The 23,570-nt window shown below is 37.8% G+C and overlaps 1 protein-coding gene across 1 annotated transcript in view; it reads left to right on the forward strand.

Moving 5' to 3' along the window:
- The window catches only part of COL4A5 (collagen type IV alpha 5 chain), a 263,146-nt gene that overhangs the window by 167,210 nt on the left and 72,366 nt on the right, over positions 1–23,570 (forward strand). The window contains 10 exon segments of the mRNA NM_001002979.1: positions 2,014–2,187; positions 2,486–2,569; positions 15,259–15,351; positions 16,736–16,806; positions 17,110–17,301; positions 17,997–18,165; positions 19,583–19,675; positions 19,767–19,871; positions 20,881–20,978; positions 22,868–23,018. Of these exon segments, the coding sequence (NP_001002979.1) occupies positions 2,014–2,187; positions 2,486–2,569; positions 15,259–15,351; positions 16,736–16,806; positions 17,110–17,301; positions 17,997–18,165; positions 19,583–19,675; positions 19,767–19,871; positions 20,881–20,978; positions 22,868–23,018 (1,230 nt within the window).

Below are 23,570 nucleotides of genomic sequence, written 5' to 3' on the forward strand. Positions count from 1 at the left end.
TCTCATTTATAAGTGTAGAAACAAGTATCCTAAATAAAATATTAGCAAATCAATTCAGAAGTATATTAAATAATATGATGATATGACCAAGTAGATTTTACCCTAAGATTTCAAGGATGGTTCAACATTACTATAACTGCCTACATTGACAGATTAAAAGAGAATAGGCCAATATTTGCAAAGAAAACAGTCAATAAAATTCAATACGCATTCATTTTTAAAAGGTAAAGAAGTTATCAAACTAAGTTTAAAAGGGAACTTGATGAAGCTGTCTGCTTCATACAGGAAGTACAGGACTGTACAGGGAATGTCATACTTTGTCATAATTTTGTGGTGAAACATCAGGAACATTCCCATTCAAGTCAAAAATAAGATACATGTACTCAGAGTTGCCTATAGTGTTTGTCCTTGAACTGGAGAGACCAGCCAGTACACTAGGTCTGGAAGAAAAAAGAGGTGTAAGGATGGAACAAAACCACAAGCTTTAGTTATTCACAAACTTTATTATAATCTAGCTAGAAAATCTAAAAGAATCAAATGACAAATTACCAGAATTTCAAACGTTTGCAAAGTGGCCAGATATGATAGTTGAATACTTAAATAATTTGCCTTTCTCTTCACCAGCAATAAAAAATAAGAGAAAAAAATCCAGTTAACAATAGTAATAGCAGTAAAATTCATTGGGGTAATCAAATAAACCCATGAATAAACCAAAGATGTATAAGACCTTTTTTCAGAATTCTGTAAAATATCATTAAATAATATAAAATTAATAAATAAATGGAATGATATGTTTAATTTCTTGATATGAGAACTCAATATTATAAACAGGTGATTCTTCCAAAATTGAATCTATTTTCTTTAAAAGATGTTATTTATTTGCTCATGAGAGACACAGAGTCAGAGACACAGGCAGAGGTAGAAGCAGGCTCCCTATGGGGAGCCTGATGCGGGACTTGATCCCAGGACACAAGGATCATGATCTGAGCCAAAGGCAGACGCTCAACCACTGAGCCATCCAGGTGCCCCAAAATTTAATCTTTAAATTCAAAATTGTCTCATTCAAAATTCCAGTGTTGTTTTATTTTTTAAGATTTTTATTTATTTATTCATGAGAGACGAGAGAGAGAGAGAGAGAGAGAGAGAGGCAGAGACACAGGCAGAGAAAGAAGCAGGCTTCATGCAGGGAGCCTGACATAGGACTCGATCCCTTGTCTCCAGGATCACACCCTGTGCCGAATGTGGCGCTAAATGGCTGAGCCACCGGGGCTGCCCTCCAGTGTTGCTTTAAAGTGAAAGTGACAAACTGATTCTAAAATGCATTTAGAAGATAAATTTCTGAGTCTAGTAAATATGGTTTTTAAAAAGAACAAAGATGGGTATATTTTCCTTAACAGTTTTGAAAATGTTACTCAAATAGGGGTGGTAGAAGGGGAGGAGGGCGGGGGGTGGGAGTGAATGGGTGATGGGCACTGGGGGTTATTCTGTATGTTAGTAAATTGAACACCAATAAAAAATAAATTAAAAAAAAAAGAAAATGTTACTCAAATTATATATAATTATATAGTTATTTTTATTATTATAAAAAGATATGTTCATGGTATAAGAATAGATAGTGGAACAGAAGAATGTCCAGAAATAGAGCCATGTTTACATGAGAACTTTGAGGTGCCTATTTTTCTCTTGCTAATGCCTTTCTAGTATTTCTTAGATTAAAAAAGATCATAGCCTCAAAAAAAAATCATACGATCAAATAAGAGCAGGTAGAGGGTTATTAGTACACTTCCAAAAGTAGTAAAGCTACCTTAAATTATTCTTTCTTACACTCAAACTGGTACTTACATTATTTAAAACTTTTCATGCTTTTCCAGATGTTGATTCTCATAGAAAATATAGAAACATAACTGGAATTATACATTAAAGGAAGATCCTATTATTTATGTCTCATTGAGAACTAAAGTAGTATCTCTAAAATAAGATCATTTTGATCACCTTAATTTTTTTTAATCTTAGGGACTGCAGTTATGGGTCCTCCTGGCCCCCCTGGCTTTCCTGGAGAAAGGGGCCAGAAAGGTGATGAAGGCCCACCTGGAATATCTATTCCTGGATTTCCCGGACTTGATGGGCAGCCTGGGGCTCCTGGACTTCGAGGGCCTCCTGGCCCTCCTGGCCCTCACATCTCTCCTAGTAAGCTATACTTTTTCCCTAAATTCTGTGGTTTTTGTTTTGTTTTCATTTGTAAATAGATCCAGCTGAAGATTGGCATTATTCCACTGCTTCTTCTACTTTTGATTTTTGGTAATTCTTTGATGCTTAGATTTTCTCTTCATATTATCACCAATATTATATCTTCTTTTTGCTTATAGGTAGTTGTATTACTGCAGAGAAGTAACTGAAAATAGATCTTTTTTCTAGCCTGTCAACTTTCTTTTTGCTTAGTCTTCTGGATATTTCGCAACAATTAGCTTGCTATCCTTTATCTTAGGTGATGAGATATGTGAAACAGGCCCTCCAGGCCCTCCCGGATCTCCAGGTGATAGAGGACTCCAAGGAGAACAAGGAGTGAAAGGTTTGGCTCTCCCTGCTCCCCCGCAGTCATTCCTTCATTCCTTCAGATCTTCAGCCAAATGCCACATATCTTCCACTCTACCTCATCCACTCACTCTCATGGTCTTACTCATAAGACCATCTCATTACCAGTAGTGCATACTTCCATAATCTTGATTTCATGAATACCATTTTCTGACCACTTTATCCTTTCTAGCTCACTACCTATAACCTGACTCCAATATTACTTCAACCTCACTGATACCTGCCAACTTTGACTCTCCTTCAACCTTTTGATGTCCTTTCTTCCCTCTTAACCTATAAATGCATGATCAATCATTGTAAACAATCCCAAACATAAAACCTTGCCTCCTTTGCTCTCTTCTCACTTCATTATACACACTTGGAACAAAAGCCTGGTTTTGGTACTTCTAGATTACCACATCTTCTAACCCTACACCTGCTCTTTCCTCCTCAAATTTTTAATACCTCCTCTTCCATTCTCATTTTAAGATTGTGACCTGCTTCCTCTTTCATTGACCAACTGAAAAAATAACAGAATTTTCACAGATTGCCACTACCACATTCACCTACCTACATGTATCTATGCACATATATTCTACCTTCCTGCCTATTACTGTTACTATTCCAATCTAAAACCAATTCTTCTATTTGTACAATAAATTCCATTCCCTCTTGTTTTCCCAAGGATTTCATTCCAGAAATTCCTGCCTCTCCCACATCATCAGTTTTTCCCTTTTACTGGGTCACTTCCAGGAGCATACAAATATACCTTTTTTTCAGCTATATAAAAAATACCTTATCATAATCCTACTTCCCCTGCCAAATCCTGCTCTATTTCTCTGCTCCCATTGCAGCAAAACTCCAGAATTTTCTACTCTTTGTCTCTGGATACTATTCACTTCAATCAAGACTTTACTGCCCTAATCCACCACTCCATAGATGCTATTTTTTCCAAGTGACCAGCAGCCTATACTCTGCTAATCCAGAGTATCCAGTTTTTTACTATATTTTTCCATTTTTTGACACCTTCTTCACTTGTTCTGATTTTTTTTATACCTCCTTGGAATATTACATCTATTAGATATAGAGGTAGTGATAGAGATTGACATGTCTACATTATCTATCATCTATCTATCTATCTATCTATCTATCTATCTATCTAATCATCTATCTATCTAGATTGATATAGATACGGATATATAGATATCGATAGCCCGTTATATATTTGTCTCTCTATATATTTCATTCTCTTTATATGTATATCAATTTATCTATATAATCTCCCATGCAATTGCCATCTAAAACAAAATATATAACTTTTCCAAGACTTTAGAAGACTCTTATGTTCCCTAGTCAGCACTCATAAAGGTAACCATCATTTTATCCTCTGTCATACAGTAATTTGCCTAATCTTGAACTTTGTATAAATGGAATCATACCGTATAGGCTCTTTTGTGTCTGGTTCTTTTACTGAATATTATGTCTGTAGGATATACCTATATTTTTGTTTGTAGCAATCTTTTTCAATGCTCTTTGGTATTTATTGTATTTATATGTCTAAATATTCATTCTAATGTCAATGGATATTTGGTCTAAGGCTATTATAAGTAAACCTGAACGTTCTTATATATATTTTTTGTAGGATATAAGCATTCATTTCTGTTGTGTATATACCTGGGAATGGAATTGCTGGGTTCTAGGGGTAGGTGCAGGTTTTGTTTCCATAGATATCACCAACCATTTTCCAAAGTGGTTTTAGTTTCCTGTTACCTTATGACTTACTGATATTGAACATCTTTTCTTATAGTTCATATATTTTCTTTGTAAAATGCTTTTTTCCTATTTTTAATTGCGTTGTTGGATATATGTATCACAGCTATCTTCTCCCATTCTGTGACCTGGTTTTTTACTCTTTTTTTTGCATAAGTTATTAATTAAAAGAAATCCAGTCATTAATGTCTTCTTTCATGGCTAGTGTTGTTTATATTCTGTTTTAGAAATCTTTGCTTATCCCAAGAACCTGATGATATTTCTGTGTATTTTCTTCTAGAAGCTTTATCATTTTGACTTTTACAGTTTGATCTTCGAAGTGTCAAGTAATTTTCGTGTATAGTTTGAAGCAGGCATCAGTTTTTTCCCCATATATCCATATGACCCAGTACCGTATATCTATTTGATCCATATTCCCATATATCCAATTGACTCAGTATTGTAGTACAAAAGACCATCATTTCTCCAATGAATTACATTAGCACTGTTATAAATCTTACGAGACTATATATGTGTCTATTTCTGACCTATTTTGTTCATTGTTCTATTTGTTTCTCCTTGCACCAGTGCTAGACTATATGAATTTTGTAGCTTTATACTAAGTCTTGGCTTACTTTCCATTTCCATATGTATTTTAAATTTATCTATCCAACTTTTAATTTTGGAAGCCCTGAGCATTTTAGTCCTTGTTCCTCCTCTGTATTCGAACTCACTCAGTCACATGACTTTAAATACCACCTATTTGCCAATGACTTTCAAATTTATGTCTCCTGTCAAAATATAACTCTTTTCCTCTATATTAGTATATCCAACTATCTACCTAACATTTTAAACTTGACATCTTGATCAAGCTAAAGTCCTGATCTCTGCTACCTCTCCCCCATAATTTTACCACTTATGTCTTCCCTTTTTTAAATGCAGGCCTCCCTAGCCTTTTGGTTGCTTGGGCTAAAAATACATTGGAGTCATCTTTGATTCTCTTCTTTTGCATTCCATGTATGATCCATGAGAAAATCCCATTAGCTCTATTTTCAGATATATCCAGAATCTAACCAGTTCCCGTCTTCTTCATTTCCATCACTCTGGGATTAGCCATCATCTTTCCAAGATTACTACAGCAATAGCCACTTAAATGGTTACCCTATTTCAATCATTGCATTTCCATTCTATTCTCAATATAGCAGCCAGAGACATCCTTTTAAACTTAAGTCATATCATCTTGCTTTTCTGTTTACCTATTCTATTGGATTCTCATTTCACTCATAGTAAAAACCAGGATTTATGGTGGCCTATGTGACATTTTATTATACTTCCAATCACTAACCTGTGAACTCTCTGACCTGCTTCCCCTTCCTCTCTCTACTTAAACAATGTGGTATCCTTGATGTTTCTTAAATATGCCACACATGACCATTCTTTCTTCTTAGGATACTCTATACTCATTAGGTACATGCCCTTGCGTTAAGTTTTTTTTTTTTAATCATATATCATCATCTCATTTGACCACACTGTTAAAATCGCAAACTGCTACCCATCCTTAGTATGTCCATTTGCATTTAACCAGGTGTAGTTTTTCTATAAATATAACAATCTTTATTTTTTTCTTTTTTTAAAATTATTTTATTGGAGTTCAATTTACCAACATATAGCATAACACCCAGTGCTCACCCCGCCAAGTGCCCCCCTCAGTGCCCATCACCCAGTCACACCAACCCCCCACCCTCCTCCCCTTCCACTACCTCTTGTTCATTTCCCAGAGTTAGCTGTCTTTCATGTTCTGTCACCCTCACTGTTATTTTCACTTATTTTCTCTCCTTTCCCTTTATTCCCTTTCACTAATTTTTATATTCCCCAAATGAATGAGACCATATAATGTTTGTCCTTTTCCAATTGACTTATTTCACTCAGCATAATACCCTCCAGGTCCATCCACATCGAAGCAAATGGTGGGTATTTGTCATTTCTAATGGCTGAGTAATATTCCATTGTATACATAGACCACAGCTTCTTTATCCATTCATCTTTTGATGGACACCAAGGCTCCTTCCACAGTTTGGCTATTGTGGACATTGCTGCTATAAACATCGGGGTGCAGGTGTCCCGGCGTTTCACTGTGTCTGTACCTTTGGGGTAAATCCCCAGCAGTGCAATTGCTGGGTCATAGGGCAGATCTATTAACTCTTTGAGGAACCTCCACACAGTTTTCCAGAGTGGCTATACCAGTTCACATTCCCACCAACAGTGCAAGAGGGTTCCCCTTTCTCCACATCCTCTCCAACATTTGTTGTTTCCTGTCTTGTTAATGTTCACCATTTTCACTGGTGTGAGGTGGTATCTCATTGTGGTTTTACCTGATGGCCAGTGATGCGGAGCATTTTCTCATGTGCTTGTTGGCCATGTCTATGTCATCCTCTGTGAAATTTCTGTTTATGTCTTTTGTCCATATCATGATTGGATTGTTTGTTTATTTGCTGAGTTTAATAAGTTCTTTATAGATCTTGATACTAGCCCTTTATCTGATAGGTCATTTGCAAATATCTTCTCCCATTCTGTAGGTTGTCTTTTAGTTTTGTTGACTGTTTCTTTTGCTGTGCAGAAGCTTTTTATCTTGATGAAGTCCCAATAATTCATTTTTGCTTTTGTTTCTCTTGCCTTCATGGATGTATCTTGCAAGGAACTGCTGTGCCAAGTTCAAAAAGGGTGTTGCCTGTGTTTTCCTCTAGGATTTTGATGGAATCTTGTCTAACTTTTAGATCTTTCATCCATTTTGAGTTTATCTCTGTGTATGGCGTAAGAGAATGGTCTAGCTTAATTCTTCTGCATGTGGATGTCCAATTTTCCCAACACCATTTATTGAAGAGACTGTCTTTTCCAGTGGATAGTCTTTCCTCCTTTGTCAAATATTAGTTGACCATAAAGTTGAGGGTCCACTTCTGGATTCTCTATTCTGTTCCACTGATCTATGTGTCTGTTTTTGTGACAGAACCACACTGTCTCTTTATTTTTTTTTTGTATACATTTTTGGAGTTCAAAATTTCCAACATATAGTATGTCACCCAGTGCTCATCCCGTCAAGTGCCCCTCTCAGTGCCTATCACCCAGTGACCCCATCCCCTCACCCACCTCCCCTTCCACTAACCCCTTGTTCGCTTCCAAGAGTTAGGAATCTCTCATGTTTTGTTACGCTCTCTGATTTTTCCCACTCATTTTTTCTGCTTTCCCCTATGATCCTTTTCACTATTTTTTATATTCCCCATATGAGTGAAACCATATGATTGTCCCTCTCCGATTGACTTACTTCACTCAGCATAATACCCTCCAGTTCCATCCAAGTTGAAACAAATGGTGGGTATTGATCATTTCTAATGGCTGAGTAATATTCCATCGTATATATAGACCACTTCTTCTTTATTCAGTCATCTAAAAATGGACAGCAAGGCTCCTTCCACATTTTGGCTATTTTGGACATGGCTGCTATAAACATTGGAGTGCAAGTGTCTCAGCTTTTCACTGCATCTGTATCTTTGGGGTAGATCCCCAGTAGCACAATTGCTGGGTCATAGGGTAGCTCTATTTTTAACTCTTTGAGGAACCTCCACACAGTTTTCCAGAGTGGCTTCACCTGTTCACATTCCCATTAACAGTGCAAGAGGGTTCCCCTTTCTCCACATCTTCTCCAACATTTGTTATTTCCTGTCTTGTTAATTTTCACCATTCTCACTGGTGTGAAGTGGTATCACATTGAGGCTTTGGTTTGTATTTTCCTTATGGCAAGTGATGCAAAGCATTTTCTCCTATGCTTGTTGGCCATGTCTATGTCTTCTTTGGTGAGATTTTTGTTCGTGTCTTCTGCCCATTTCATTATTGGATTGTTGGTTTCTTGGGTGTTGAGTTTGGTAAGTTCTTTATAGATCTTGGACACTAGCCCTTTATCAGATATGTCATTTGTAAATATCTTCTCCCATTCTGTAGATTGTCTTTTAGTTTTGTTGACTGTTTCTTTTGCTGTGCAGAAGCTTTTTATCTCGGTGAAGTCCCAATAGTTCATTTTTGCTTTTTTCCCTTGCCTTCATAGATGTATCTTGCAAGAAGTTGATGTGGCCAAGGTAAAAAATGGTGTTCCCTGTGTTCTCCTCTAGGATTTTGATGGATTCTTGACACACATTTAGGTTTTTCATCCATTTTGAATTTATCTTTGTGTATGGTGTAAGAGAATGGTCTAGCTTAATTCTTCTGCATGTGGCTGTCCAGTTTTCCCAACACCATTTATTGAAGAGACTTTTTCCAGTGGATAGTCTTTCAAGCTTTGTCAAATGTTAGTTGACCAAAGAGTTGAGGGCCCATTTCTGGGTTCTCTATTCTGCTCCATTGATATGTGTCTGTTTTTGTGTTAGTACCACAATGTCTTAATGATCACAGCTTTGTAGTACAACTTGAAATCTGACATTATGATGCCCCTGGCTCTGGTTTTCTTTTTCAATATTCCCCTGGCTATTCAGGGTCTTTCTGATTCCACACAAATTTTAAGATTATTTGTTTCAACTCTCTGAAGAAAGTCCATGGTATTTTTTTAAAATATTTTATTTATTTATTCATGAAAGACACACAGAGAGGCAGAGACACAGGCAGAGGGAGAAGCGGGCTCCAGGCAGGGAGCCAGATGTGGGACTCGATCCCGGGACTCCAGGGTCATGCCCTAGGCCGAAGGCAGACACTTAACCACTGAGCCACCCGGGCGTCCCAAGTCCATGGTATTTTGATAGGGATTGCATTGAATGTGTAAATTTCCCTAGGTAGCAGAGACATTTTCACAATATTAATCCTTCCAATCCATGAGCATGGAATATTTTTGATCTCTTTGTGTCTTCCTCAGTTTCTTTCAGAAGTGTTCTGTAGTTTTTAGGGTGTAGATCCATTACCTCTTTGGTTAGGTTTATTCCTAGGTATCTTATGGTTTGGGGTATAATTGTAAATGGGATTGACTCCTTAATTTCTCTTTTTTCAGTGTCATTGTTAGTGTAGAAAAATGCCACTGATTTCTGGGCATTGATTTTGTATTCTGCCACACTGCCGAATTGTTGTATGAGTTCTAGTAATCTTGGAGTGGAGTCTTTTTGGTTTTCTATGTACAGTATCATGTCATCTGTGAAGAGGGAGGAGTTTGACTTCTTGTTTACCTATTTGAATGCCTTTTATTTCTTTTTGTTGTCTGATTGCTGAGGCTAGGACTTCTAATACTATGTTGAATAGCACTGGTGAGAGTGGACATCCCTGTTGTGTTCCTGATCTTAGGGGAAAGGCTCTCAGTTTTTCCCCATTGAGAATGATATTTGCTGTGGGCTTCCAATAGATGACCTTTAAGATGCTGAGGAATGTTGCCTCTACCCCTACACTCTGGAGAGTTTTGATCAGGAATGGATGACGTATTTTGTCAAATGCTTTCTCTGCATCTATTGAGAGGATCATATGGTTCTTGTTTTTTTCTCTTGTTGATGTGATCTATCACGTTAATTGTTTTATGAATGTTGAACCACTCTTGCATCCTGGGGTTAAATCCCACTTGGGCATGGTCAATAATCTTAATGTACTATTGAATCCTATTGGCTAGTATCTTGCTGAGAATTTTTGCATCCATATTCATCAAGGATATTGGTCTATAATTCTCCTTTTTGGTGGAGTCTTTGGTTTTGGAATTAAGGTGATGCTGGCCGCCTCATAAAAAGAGTTTGGAAGTATTCTGTCCCTTTCTATTCTTTGGAACAGCTTTAGTAGAATAGGTATTATTTCTTCCTCAAACATTTGATAGAATTCCCCTGGGAAGACATCTGGCCCTGGACTATTGTGTATTGGGAGGTTTTTGATGACTGCCTCAATTTCCTCCCTGGTTATAGGCCTGTTCAGGTTTTCTATTTCTTCCTGTTCCAGTTGTGGTAGTTTGTGGTTTTCCAGAAATGCATCCATTTCTTCTAGATTGCCTAATTTATTGGCATATAGCTGCTGTAATACGTTTTTAAAATTGTTTGTATTTCCTTGGTATCGGTTATAATCTCTCCTCTTTCAATCATAACTTTATTAATTTGAGTCTTTTTTCAATAAGGCTGGTAATGGTTTATCTATCTTATAAATTCTTTCAAAGAACCAAATCCTGGTTTTGTTGATCTGTTCTATAGTTCTTCTGGTCTCTATTTCATTGAGTTCTGCTCGAATCTTTATTTTTTTCCCTCTTCTGCTTGGTGTTGGTTTTATTTGCTGTTTTTTTGTCCATTTCCTTTAGGTGCGAGGTTATCGTGTGTATTTGAGTTTTTTTCTAGTATTTTGAGGGATGTTTTATTGCAGTATATTTCCCTCTTAGGACTGCTTTTGCTGCATCCCAAAGATTTTGAACCGTTGTATCTTCATTCTCATTAGTTTCCATGGATCTTTTTAATTCTTCTCTAATTTCATGGTTGACCCATTCATCTTTTAGTAGGATGCTCTTTTACCTCCCGTGTTTGAGTTTCTTCCAAATTTCTTCTTGTGATTGAGTTCCAGTTTCAAAGCATTGTGGTCTGAAAATATGCAGGGGACAATCCCAATCTTTTGCTATTGGTTGAGACCTGATTTGTGATCCAGTATGTGGACTATTCTGGAGAAAGTTCCTTGTGCACTTGAATGTGTATTCAGTTGCCTTTGGATGTAAAGTTCTGTAAATATCTATGAAATCCATCTGGTCCAGTGTATCATTTAAAGCCCTTGTTTCTTTGGTGATTTTATGCTTGGAATATCTGTCATTTGCAGCACGTGCCAGGTTGAAGTCTCCTACTATTAGTGTATTATTATCTAAGTATGTCTTTACTTTGGTTATTAATTGATTGATATACTTTGTAGCTCCCACGTTAGGGGCATGAATAGTCATGATTGTTAGGTCTTCTTGTTAGATAGACCCTTTAAGTATGATATAGTGTCCTTCTTCATCTCTTACTATAGTCCTTGGGATAAACTTTAATTTATCTGATACCAGGATTGCTACCCCAGGCTTCTCTTGAGGACCATTTGAATGGTAAATGGCTCTCGATCCTTTCATTTCCAGGTTGGAGGTGTCTTTGATCTAAAATGAGTCTCTTTTAGACAGTAAATAGATGGGTCTTGCTTTTTTATCCAGTCTGAAACCGTGTGTCTTTTGATGGGATCATTTAGCCCAACACATTCAGAGTTACTATTGAAAGATATGAATTTAGTGTCATCTTAATACCTATTCAGTCCCTGATTGTTATTTAGATTATTTCTTTGGGCTTCCTCTTTCTTTCCCTTTTTAAAGATTTTATTTATTTATTCATGAGAGACACACAGAGACAGAGAGGCAGAGACACAGGCAGAGGGAGAAACAGGCTCCATGCAGGGAGCCCGACATGGGACTCGATCCCGGGACTCCAGGATCATGCCCTGGGCGGAAGGTGCCACTAAACCGCTGAGTCACCCAGGCTGCCCAGGCTTCCTCTTTCTTTTACAGGTCCCTCTTAATATTTCTTGCAGAGCTGGTTTGGTGGTCACATATTCTTTCAGTTTCTGCCTATCTTGGAAGCTTTCTATCTCTCCTTCTATTCTGAATGAGAGCCTTGCTGGATAAAGTATTCTTGGCTGAATGTTTTTATCATTTAATACCCTGAGTATATCCTGTCAGCCCTTTCTGGCCTGCCAGGTCTCTATGGAGAGGTCTTCTGTTAATCTAGTATTTCTCCCCATAGAAGTTAAGACTCTCTTGTCTCTTGCTGCTTTAAGGATTTTATCTTTGGAATTTGCAAGTTTAACTATTAAATTCTGAGGTGTTGAATGGTTTCTATTGATTTTTGGGGAGGTACCTCTCTACCTCCTGGATCTGAATGCCTCTTTCCATCCCCAAATTAGGGAAGTATTCAGCTATAATATTCAAATATGCATTCTGGCCCTCTGTCCCTCTCAGCGTTTTCTGGAACCCCAATTATATATAGATTTTTCCTTCTGAGGCTATCATTTATTTCCCTTAACATTTCTTCATGGTCTTTTAAGTGGTTTTCTCTTTTTTCCTCAGCTTTCTTCCTTGCCATCAACTTGTCTTCTATGTTACTCACTCTTTCTTCCACCTCTTTATCCCTCATCATTAGGACCTCCAGTTTGGATTGCATCTCATTTAATTGATTTTTAATTTTGTCCTGATTAGATCTAAATTCTGCAGTCATGAAATCTCTTGAATCCTGTATGCTTTTTTCCAGAGCCACCAGTAGCTTTATAATTGTGCCTCTGTATTGGCTTTCTGATATCGAATTGTAATCCATGTTCTGTAACTCTGTGGCAGAGTGTACTGTTTCTGATTCTTTCTTTTGTGGTGATTTCTTCCTTCTGGTCATTTTTGCTCAGTGCAGAGTGGCTGTATGAGAGGGATGAGTTAAGAATATCAACCACAACCTAAGTAAACTTCACCCTAGATGATTCTGAGGATGCCAGAGACCAGAAAATGAAAATAAAGATCAGAACAAAATAAAAGGACTACCAAAGTGAAAAATAAATTTAAAAAAGAGTAGTAAAAAATAAAAGGCCAAGAATCCCAAAAGAGAAGAAAAAAAAAGAAAAAGAAGTGAAAAAAGCAAAAGTAAAGAGGAGGAAAAAGAAAAAGAAAAGAGAAGACAAGGGGTGGGACTAGGACATAATGATGGTGAAGAAGAAGATGATGGTGAAGAAGTTGGAGAGAGAATGTAGAGGGTTATCTTCTTGGTTCTGAGTGTATTAAGTTCTGTATGTTAGAAGATGCTCAGTCCCAAATCTATATAAAGCAGCAATACTTGTAGAAAGCCCCACCATTGACCACCAAAACACAAACGGGATAAAAGAGGGAGGCAGAATGGGAATGAAGAGAGAATATAATCTCACAGAATTAACCAGCACAGTATTCCACTTGGTTTTGGGTTCATGCTGGTCATGTTTTAGAAGGTATTAACTTCCACCATTGTAGAGCAAAATGAGGCAGAGAAAACAAAAAACACAAATAAAAAAAAACATATCTCGTGTATCTCCCAAAATTAAATTGAGTATGTTGAAGGGAATCTAGAAGTGGAAAATATGCCTAAGACATGTAATTGTAGTAATATGAAAGTCAAAAAAGGAGAAACTTAAAAATGTAGAGGTGGTAAAACATTGTGTTGAGGCGGGAAATGAGAAAAATATTAGAAATTTTTAGTCTGGGGCAGCCCCGGTGGCGCAGCGGTTTGGCGCCGCCTGCAGCCCAGGGCGAGATCCTGGAGACCCTGGATCGAGTCCCACGTCAGGATCCCTGCATGGAGCCTGCTTCTCCCTCTGCCTGTGTCTCTGCCTCTCTCTCTCTCTCTCTCTCTCTCTCTCTCTCTCTGCATCTCTATGAATAAATAAATAAAATTTTAAAAAAAAGAAATTTTTAGTCTGATATAAAAATAGTTGTACTGGAAAAGGGGGAGAAAAGGGGGGTACCCTCTAGGTCTATATACTATAAAGTCCTTGAATTCCCCTGGAGCTTTCCAGTGCTGCTTGGTGAAGAACTTTATCTTCCCTGGTTCTTCCAGCTGATCTTCTGGTGGCGGGCCTACTGTGCTGATTCTCAGGTGTGTGCACCTGAGGGAGCTGCCCCGCCCCCTGCGGGTACCGAGCTCAGTGGGAGCTGTTTACCCCATGAGGCCTCAGTTCCCTGGAGTCCCCACCCCTCCCAGGCACAGGGTGAAATAAGGAGGAACAACCACACTGGTGGCAGCTAGGTCTCCATCCCTGGAGTCAGCTCCCCACAATAACTACCACGGTCTTCCAGTCCGCACTGACCTAGATGCTCCCTGGCAGCGCTGTTGCGCTGATCTGCGCCGCTTGTGGGCGCCCAGCGGTAGGAGAGTCCTTGCCGTCCTGTGTCCTCCCCACTTCTGCCTGTCCCTGGGGGCAGTGCAGGATCATGGGCTGTGTCCGCTCTGGAATCTCACTGTCGGGGGGCGGGGCGCAGCTCCCGAAGGCAGCAGGGTGCAGACCCCTCTGTCCCGAGTCACCCGTCTAACTGACTGGCTTCTCCCCGAGGCCCGCCTGGTTCATGCTTCAGCCCTTTACCGAGATCCGTCCACAGTTTGTGGCGTGCTCTCCTTCGGGCGCACTTCCTCTATTAGTGACTCCGGGAAACTGGAGCCTTCGCTGCCCCTCCTGCGTTTCTGCCCAATTTCCCTAAGAACTTTTCCATCTGGGAAGAATCCGGTGCGTATTTTTAAAATTCCTGTTTCTCAGAGGCTGGGCTTTCCTATCCTGGAGGCTTCTGCCCGGCATTAGCCCAGCTCCTCATGGTGCCCCTTCCCCACTTGATTCTTTTATTTTTTTCCGCCTTCCTACCTTGCTAGATGCGAAAACCCTTCTCTCTGTAGTGTTCCGGCTGTTCTCTCTTTAAATCTCAGGTTGAATTCGTAGGTGTTCAGGATGATTTGAAAGTTATCTAGGTAAGTTGGTGGGACCAGGTGAGTTGAGGACCCCTACTCCTCCACCATCTTGCCCCCTGGAAATATTATAACACCTTTATATATATCTGACATATATAAATATAACACTTTTATATATTTATATATATATATATGTGACATATATATGTTAATAATGTGCTACCTTCAGTGTTTATTATCCCTTTCCACTGACAGAATGTAAACACCATGAAGGCATAGATTTTTGCCTGTTTTGTTTTGCCTGTTTTGTTTTGTCTGTTTGTGTACCAGTATATCATAGACACCTGGAAAATTACTTGGCAAATAATAGCAAATATTTATCAAATGAATTGATACTAATATAGGCTTTTCTAAACTATACTGTTGGGTAGGAATGTTGCCCCTTGGTCCTAACTTCTTTAGAACCTATCTAAAGGAGATAGACATACCCCTTTAAGTAAAATTTATTTCTCATTATGGTTTTCTCTAGGTGACAAAGGTGATACCTGCTTCAACTGTATTGGAACTGGCGTTTCAGGGCCTCGAGGTCAACCTGGTCTCCCAGGTCTTCCAGGTCCTCCAGGTAAAACATTCTGCCTCCAGGCAATCTTTGTAAAGTATTTCTTGGCTATATTTTAGTGAGCTCATAGTTTTATAGTGATGCCAGCTTCTCACTTTATAGCAAGTCTCTCATATCCATAAATAATTAAATATGAAATGCCTGTATCTGCTATGAAATAAATTATGCTCTTGTTTCTAATACCTGAAAGCTACCAATATTTTCTATTAAAGCATTTTGACAATATTATTCTAGGAAATATATCTTCCCTGTTTTCCATATGGTGGAGAAAATAACTCTTACAGAGTCAAACTTCTTCCTTCCAAAAAGCTGGGGAAAAAGTTCATAATGCCTGGCCCTTGAGTATAGTTTCCAGTGGCAGAGCTTTGAGTCTTTGAAGATGTATCACATGTTGTCATTAAGGGACAGAGCTTCCACTGTAGTTTGGCAACCAACTACCCATATTCCTCTTTCTAATATAACTCCTCCTTCCCTGTTTCCAATCAAAATTATATTTGATATCCATCAGACCGACAACTGTCTCCCAACTGCCTCTTGGGATATTCCAGTATTATAGACTCTTAAAATGACACTTTGTTTGTGTCAGGACTGAGAGCAGACAGATCTCTTACCTTTCTGTCTGGTATGTCTTCCAAAGAAACTAATTCATTTAGCGCTTGGAAATAGATTTTTAGCAGGTCTTATAGCTGCCACTGGAAATTAATAATTTAGCTTTGAACCTCCAGTCTGTTGGTTTTCAAATTTGGGAGTAGGTCAGAGTTATCTGGAGGACTTGTTAAAAACCCATATTGCTGGGTTCTACCCCAAAAGTTTCTGATTCAGTAGATATGGGGTGAGGGCCCACGAATTAGGATATCTAACCAGTACCAAGGTGATGTTATACAGTTTATTGAGTGACCAATTTTGGGAACTACTTCTTTAGTAATATTTCCTCTAGTCTTTGAGTACCAAATGTTCCTCATAAACCAAATTTTACAAAGTGATAAACCAAAGAAAGGACTGATAAGGATCTGTGAAAACTGTTGCAAAGAAAGATATCAGACTGTATCCTTATCTCTTTCTCCCTTTGGCAAGAGGATGGTTGTAGGGACCTTAGCACCTCTGTGCCTAGCAATTGGTAGCTGTGAGCTCTGACAGGCTTTGTAGTTGGAAGCACCTAAGGATACAATATTGTATGTAATATGAAAGATTAATCTAAGAGAAAGGATGATTTGCTCATTTTGAGAGCATAAGACAGGAACATTAAAATATGATTTGTTAAATGCGATTGAATGGGGTTCTTATTTTAAAACTTGACTTCCTGACTTGATGCTTTTTATATGAGCTTTGTTAGGGACTCAGGGTCAAAGTTCACATTATTTTGTGTGTGTGTATGTGCATGTATTAGGATCTCTTGGTTTCCCTGGACAGAAGGGAGAAAAAGGACATGCTGGTCTAACAGGTCCCAAAGGATTAACAGTAAGTTTTGAGTATATTATAGAACAAAAAAAAAAAAAAAAAAAAACCTGGAAGAAATCCATTTACACTTTGGTTTTCTCTTGTGGATATACATAATAAAAGAAATTTAGTTTTTTATTAATTTGTGTTGTTTTTTATACCTTGACTCTCCCTGGCTCACATGCCTCACTTTGTTCATAGCTTTGTACACTAAATCTTATTGGGTGGGTTGATAGGACAAACTGGAAAAAGAAATGTGTTGGAAAGAAAGAATCTGACTTTTTCTCTTCTTCTTTTTCCCTTTCTTTCTTTTCCTTCCCTAAGGGCATACCGGGAGCTCCAGGTCCTCCAGGCTTTCCTGGATCTAAAGGTGAACCTGGTGACGTCCTCACTTTTCCAGGAATGAAGGGTGACAAAGGAGAGTTGGGTTACCCTGGAGCCCCTGGGCTTCCTGGTTTACCTGGAACCCCTGGACAGGATGGACTGCCAGGGCTTCCTGGCCCCAAAGGAGAACCTGTGAGTTGGTTTGATATTCTTGGTTCTGTGATATCAAATTGTTACTTAGGGATGTTTCCTAGGATGGGCTTTGTGCTAAGATGAATACCCAATTAGTGCTTAAAAGAATGTGACTGTAGTAATGGTATATTGTTATTGACTATATGGGGTTTCTTTACCACTCTTTTCTCTCAGTTTTATAAATTCCTTCTTCTTAACCTATTAATATATTGAGTAATACTGGCTGTGAACAGATGAGCAGGAGGTTAAGATGCTTATGGATTAGTACGAGGCTCCCCTTCTCTTGTACTACGTATCGTTGTCTCATTTTTTTTTTTGATCTGAGAACAAAAGTCTAACTTGATTTTATATATAGTAAGCTTAGAGATTAGTGTGAGTAGATGGCCATGTGTTAGCTGGACTACAAACTTCTTGACTTATTGCTAGAATGTAAGCTTTGTGAAGGCAGAGATTTTTGTCTATTTTTGCTCTTTGCTGTATCACCAGCTCCTGATACATATTAGGAACTAAAAAACATTTGTTGAAGGAATTAATGAATAAGGGGAATGATCACACATCATATCCCATAATAACACACACTTATACAGTTCTAAGAAGAACTTTTTATGGCTGTATCATTTCTTTAGTTGTATTCAGTAATACCAACATACCAACCTATATCTGTATGTTTCTATATTAAATGTTTCCCTTTTTAGGGTGGAATTGCTTTTAAGGGTGAAAGAGGTCCCCCTGGGAATCCAGGCTTGCCAGGTCTCCCAGGGAATAGGGGGCCTATGGGCCCTGTGGGTTTTGGCCCTCCAGGCCCAGTAGGTGAAAAAGGCATACAAGGTGTGGCAGGAAATCCAGGCCAGCCGGGAATACCAGGTGAGTTTACTACAGTTGTTTTGGTTTTAATTTGGCACTTAAAAGCAGAAATATAGTATCTTTTGGCTATTCTTGGCTTCCTTGCATAAGAGATGTGTTTCCCTTGCTGTTTATATTTGGGCTTTTAAGAGCTTCATACCAAGGGAGCACAGTGTCTGTGTTTCCTCTAAAGGGGGAGGTTCCTTCTTTAAATTTCTTCTGTCTTCTTTGTTACTGTTTTTTGTCTTTAAGTACATTGTACATAAGGTTTAACAAGTAATTATAATAGGAACACACATGTACCTACCACATATGTCAAAAAACAGAACACTGCCATCATCCTAGAAACCCCCATCTTCCTCTCTGTCCTTTTGTGATCATAATCCCCTTCCATTCTCTAGAGGTAACCACTGTCCTGACTTTTGCCTAATTTCCTTCCATTTACCCCTTAGTTTTATCACCTAGATATGGATCTCTAAATAAAGTACCTTAATTATACTTCTTTTTGAACTTCATAATAATGGAATCATAGGGTAAGTATTCTTTATATTAACTTTGTGTATAGCTATAATACATTCATTTTCATTGCTGTATAGTATCTTATTGTATGTGTATTTTGTATTGTCAGACATTTTACATTTTTGTCAGTTTGCTGAGTGTGATTTATCTCATAACAGTTTTATTTTGCATTCCCCTGATAACATTAAAATTTAGCACCTTTTCATATGTTTGACTGTTTCAATTTCCATTTGTGAAATTCCCATTCAAGTGTTTTTTTTTTTTACCATTTTTCTACTGGATTGTTTATTTTTCTTACTGATTTAGTTTTTTTTTAAATATATATATATATATATATATTCTGTGTATTAGTTGTTATCTGTTCTGCAAAATTTTCACTCTTTACAGCTTGCTATTTTCACTCTCTATATGGTGTCTTTAATCAACAAAACCTAATTTGAATGTAGTCAAATGTATCAATCTTTTCTCTCATGGTTAGTGCTTTTTATGTCAGATTTTAGAGATCCATCTTTATCCTGAGCATACTTCCAGTTCTTATTTTAGTTAATGGCAAGTAGGTGCACTTGGACTTTGCACAATACCACCTTAAGTTACCATTAGTTAACCAAAAAGAATATTTCTTTTTTACTGCAGTTTGAGTTTTGTTAGGCTCCTTTGACCTATATTTTAAAGTATTTTTGTAGATGCTGTCTTCAATCCTGGAAGCTCTTAAAACTGTCATCTACTTTTTCTTTTTGAAAGTTTATCCTTCTGTTTGGTATATTCCTTGAATATATAATACGGGGTTATGTTTCTTGTGGGTTCTTGTTAGTGTGCATTTTCAAAAGATTATCGATACTTTCTTGTTCTGTTTTTAATTAAAGAGATCTTTAGTCAACTGAACACTTCTCACCCACTTTTGATTCCCTCTTATTCGTAGGTCCTAAAGGTGATCCAGGTCAGACCATAACCCAGCCAGGGAAGCCTGGCCTGCCTGGTAATCCAGGCAGACATGGTGAAGTAGGGCTTCCGGGTATGTGAGGAATTTATTTGGCCATGTCTTTATTACTTATTAGCTTCTTTCTTTTAAAGTATCCCTTTAAAAAAAAACTGTTTCTCCATAGGTGACCCTGGACTTCCCGGCCCGCCGGGCTTGCCAGGAATACCCGGTAATAAAGGAGAACCAGGTATCCCTGGAATTGGGCTTCCTGGACCACCTGGTCCCAAAGGTATGTGGGACTGGGCAGCATGCAGGCTAGTTAACTAGTTAATATGACATTATTCTTTGATATAATTCCCTCAACAAATAAAATATATTAATTGTGCCTCTTTTCTAGGTACCATAAATAATGTAAGTAAAAAGTCACAGTGTATATGCAATATTATTTTATTGTTTTTATCTAAAACAGTCCAGGCAAAAAAAATAACTAAATCATAGATATGCAAAAATGATATATAAGCTTTTAAAATTACAGAATTATTGTCTTTTATGTTCACCATTGTATTTCTAGGGTTTAGAAAAGTTCCTGGCACATAGTAAGCACTCAATAGATACTTGTTGAATGAATGGATTGTGTTAAGTAGAAAACATACTTATTTCACACATGTATCCAAGTAACATTTTATCCTAAATCATATTCTCTTGATTTACTGAAATTTTGTAAGGCTATTGCTTCAGTTCTGTTTTTTTCCTCTTAGAATTTATTCTCATGAATGTCAAGCATGCATTGGTCTGAGAACAGTGCTTAAACATGGCCTTGCTCATTTATACTAAATGACTTCTAAAGAGTCAGATTTGACTATATATTTATATTTGTGTATAATATTTATAATTCTTTTTAGCTTATTTCCAGAAATATATAGTAGGCCTTTTATCATACTATATTCAGATATAAGCAGAACAAAGCTTTTCTGCATGTTTGTGTGGGAGTCATTCCTTATGTTTCGTTCTATCTCATTAGCAATAACTCTTATTTTCCTTTAGAAGAGTATATCTTCCACACATATTAGCCCTATATGAAAATGACAGGACCATAAGGTGATTGAGAGGGAATATCAGGTATTTATAAGGCTTGATCCTGAGAAGTCATCTAGAACATCAGTGTACTTTTAACATCTCACTCTAGTCACTAATTAAGCATGATTGGACAGGGTAAAAATATGGGTTTGGGAGTTTGGGTATCTTTTTTAAGGTATCTTCTCTTTGGAGATTAAAAAATAACTGATCATGTCCCACAGGTTTTCCTGGAATTCAAGGACCTCCAGGAGCACCTGGGACACCTGGAAGAATTGGTCTAGAAGGCCCTTCTGGGCCACCAGGCTTTCCAGGACCAAAGGTCTGAGACATTTTACTTTATTCTTTCCCCTTTTCCTATTTCTCTTATTAGCCCTAGGTTTCTATTTTGATGTAGACAAAGTCTTATCCCAAATCTTCACTATATAAATACAGTTATCTGATTATATTTTCACTTAAAAATATTTTACCTGGAGCACCTGGGTGGCTGAGTCGGTTAGGCATCCAACTCTTGATCTCAGCTCATGTCTTTTTTTTTAAGATTTTATTTTTTTATTCATGAGAAACACAGAGACACAGGCAGAGGGAGAAGCAGACTCCATGCAGGAGCCCGACGTGAGGGATCCCTGGGTGGCGCAGCGGTTTGGCGCCTGCCTTTGGCCCAGGGTGCGATCTTGGAGACCCGGATAGAATCCCACGTCGGGCTCCCGGTGGATGGAGCCTGCTTCTCCCTCTGCCTATGTCTCTGCCTCTCTCGCTCTCTCTCTGTATGACTATCATAAAAAAAAAAAAGGAGCCCGACGTGGACTCGATCCCAGGACGCCAGGATCACAACCTGAGCCGAGGGAGGTGCTAAACTGCTGAGCCACTCAGGAATCCCCTCAGCTCAGGTCTTGATCATAGGTCGTGAGTTTGAGCCCCATGTTTAACCCAAAACAGTCTTTCATTGTTCAAGAGGTCATATTTGAAGCAACAAAGTTTCTGAAATTGTTTTGGAGTGAAAGGTTACCTGATGAGATGAGATTAGGTGAGAGAATACAATCAGCTCCCCTTATACTTCTCTATAGTATCAACATACCATTTAATCTCTGTCCATGACTATGTGATGACTGGTTGAATATCATGTTTAGAACTTCCCATATTGTTTCCCAGTCCCAATTCCATCCCACTTACACAATGCAAGCCACTATTATTAGCTTAATAATAATAGTAATATAATAATAATAATAATAAAGTACTGTGTTTGAGTTTCTTTCTATTCTTTTTATTATATCTTAGCTAATTTACAATTGCCCTTAGTCAACCTTCAGCAAACTGCTGTAGTTTATAATTTTCCTGAATGTTCTTGAATTTTCACTGTATTTAATTAATTTAAACTTTTGTGTTTTCATCATTGCTATTTCTTCCATGGGAAGAACAATTGACCATGACCACAGGTCTCATGAGAAACCACTTCTCTATTGTCTAATTGTTCTTATTTTATTATGAACCTTTAAAATGAACACAAAAGTAAAAAGAGTAATACAATGAAGTTTCATATATCCATTACTCAGATTCCAAATGATCAAGATTTCATCACATTTATTTCATCTATTCCCTTTTTCTTTGCTAAAGTATTTTAACACAAATCTCAAAATCGTATTATTTTACCTATAAATACTTCAATATTCATCTCTAAGTAAGTGGGCTTTTCATACAAAAACCACAATGTCATTATCATACTTAATCAAATTTAAAATAATTATCTAATACAAAGTCTGTAATCACAGTTCCTCAGTTGGGTCCTTTAATCTCATGCTCTCAGTTATCTCTTTCTTATCTTATAACCAAAATTTTTAAAGATTTTATTTATTTATTCAAGAGAGACACAGAGAGAGAAAGGCAGAGACACAGGCAGAGGGAGAAGCAGGCTCCATCCCGGGAGCCTGACGTGGGACTCGATCCCAGGTCTCCAGGATCGCACCCTGGGCCAAAGGCAGTGCTAAACTGCTGAGCCACCAGGGCTGCCCCCAAATTCTTTAATTTGTTTCTCATCCTTCCAGATGTTCTCTCCAATTTGCCAATTATTTTTCATTTAGTTATCCTATTCCTTCTCCCATAGGGAAAAAAAATTACTACTTTGTATTTTCTGCTTTACATTCTTCATGGTAAACAATAAACACCAAGAAAATCATTGGAGTTTTTGTATGTTTTCTCATGTGTATGCCTAAGGGAGAACCAGGACTTGGGCTGCCTGGGCCACCTGGACCCCCAGGACTCCCAGGTTTCAAAGGAACACTTGGTCCAAAAGGAGATCGTGGTTTCCCAGGACCTCCAGGTCTTCCCGGACGTACTGGCTTGGATGGGCTCCCTGGACCAAAAGGTAAAGAAGTTATAGCTATTTTTCAGTTTGCTTTTAACTTTTATAGAAATTGAAACTGTTAGGAAAGTTTATGGGTTATAAGTCCAATTAAATGAAAGTCTATGCTCCCACTCTGTCACTGCTTTTTTTCATCTTTCATTGATGTTTTTTACATTTTATTTTATTGAATAGATGATACAATCATATACGTATGAAAGTCGAACTGAGAAGTCTTCCTTTTACCCCATCTCCATCCACTCTGTTTTCCCCATCCCATATGTAGCCAATTTTTGAGTAATTTATTGTTCCAATATTTCTTCATACAAATTCAAGCCAATAACATATATATTTGTATTTCCTAACTTTCTTAAAAGCTAGAATACTACCTTTTGACTTTTTGCTGTTAATTATTTTGCTTAATTTTATATCCTAGAGATCACCTTATGTCAGTACTTCAAAATCCTGATTTTTTAAAAAATAGCTACCTAGTAATAAACTGCTTGAGTTTATTGTAGCTTGTTCTGCCAGTTGCTAGTTTCTAGATTGGGTTGTTTTTTTAAGATTTTATTTATT

The sequence above is a fragment of the Canis lupus genome, chromosome X (genome assembly GCF_011100685.1).
Source record: "Canis lupus familiaris isolate Mischka breed German Shepherd chromosome X, alternate assembly UU_Cfam_GSD_1.0, whole genome shotgun sequence".
Classification (NCBI taxonomy): domain Eukaryota; kingdom Metazoa; phylum Chordata; class Mammalia; order Carnivora; family Canidae; genus Canis; species Canis lupus.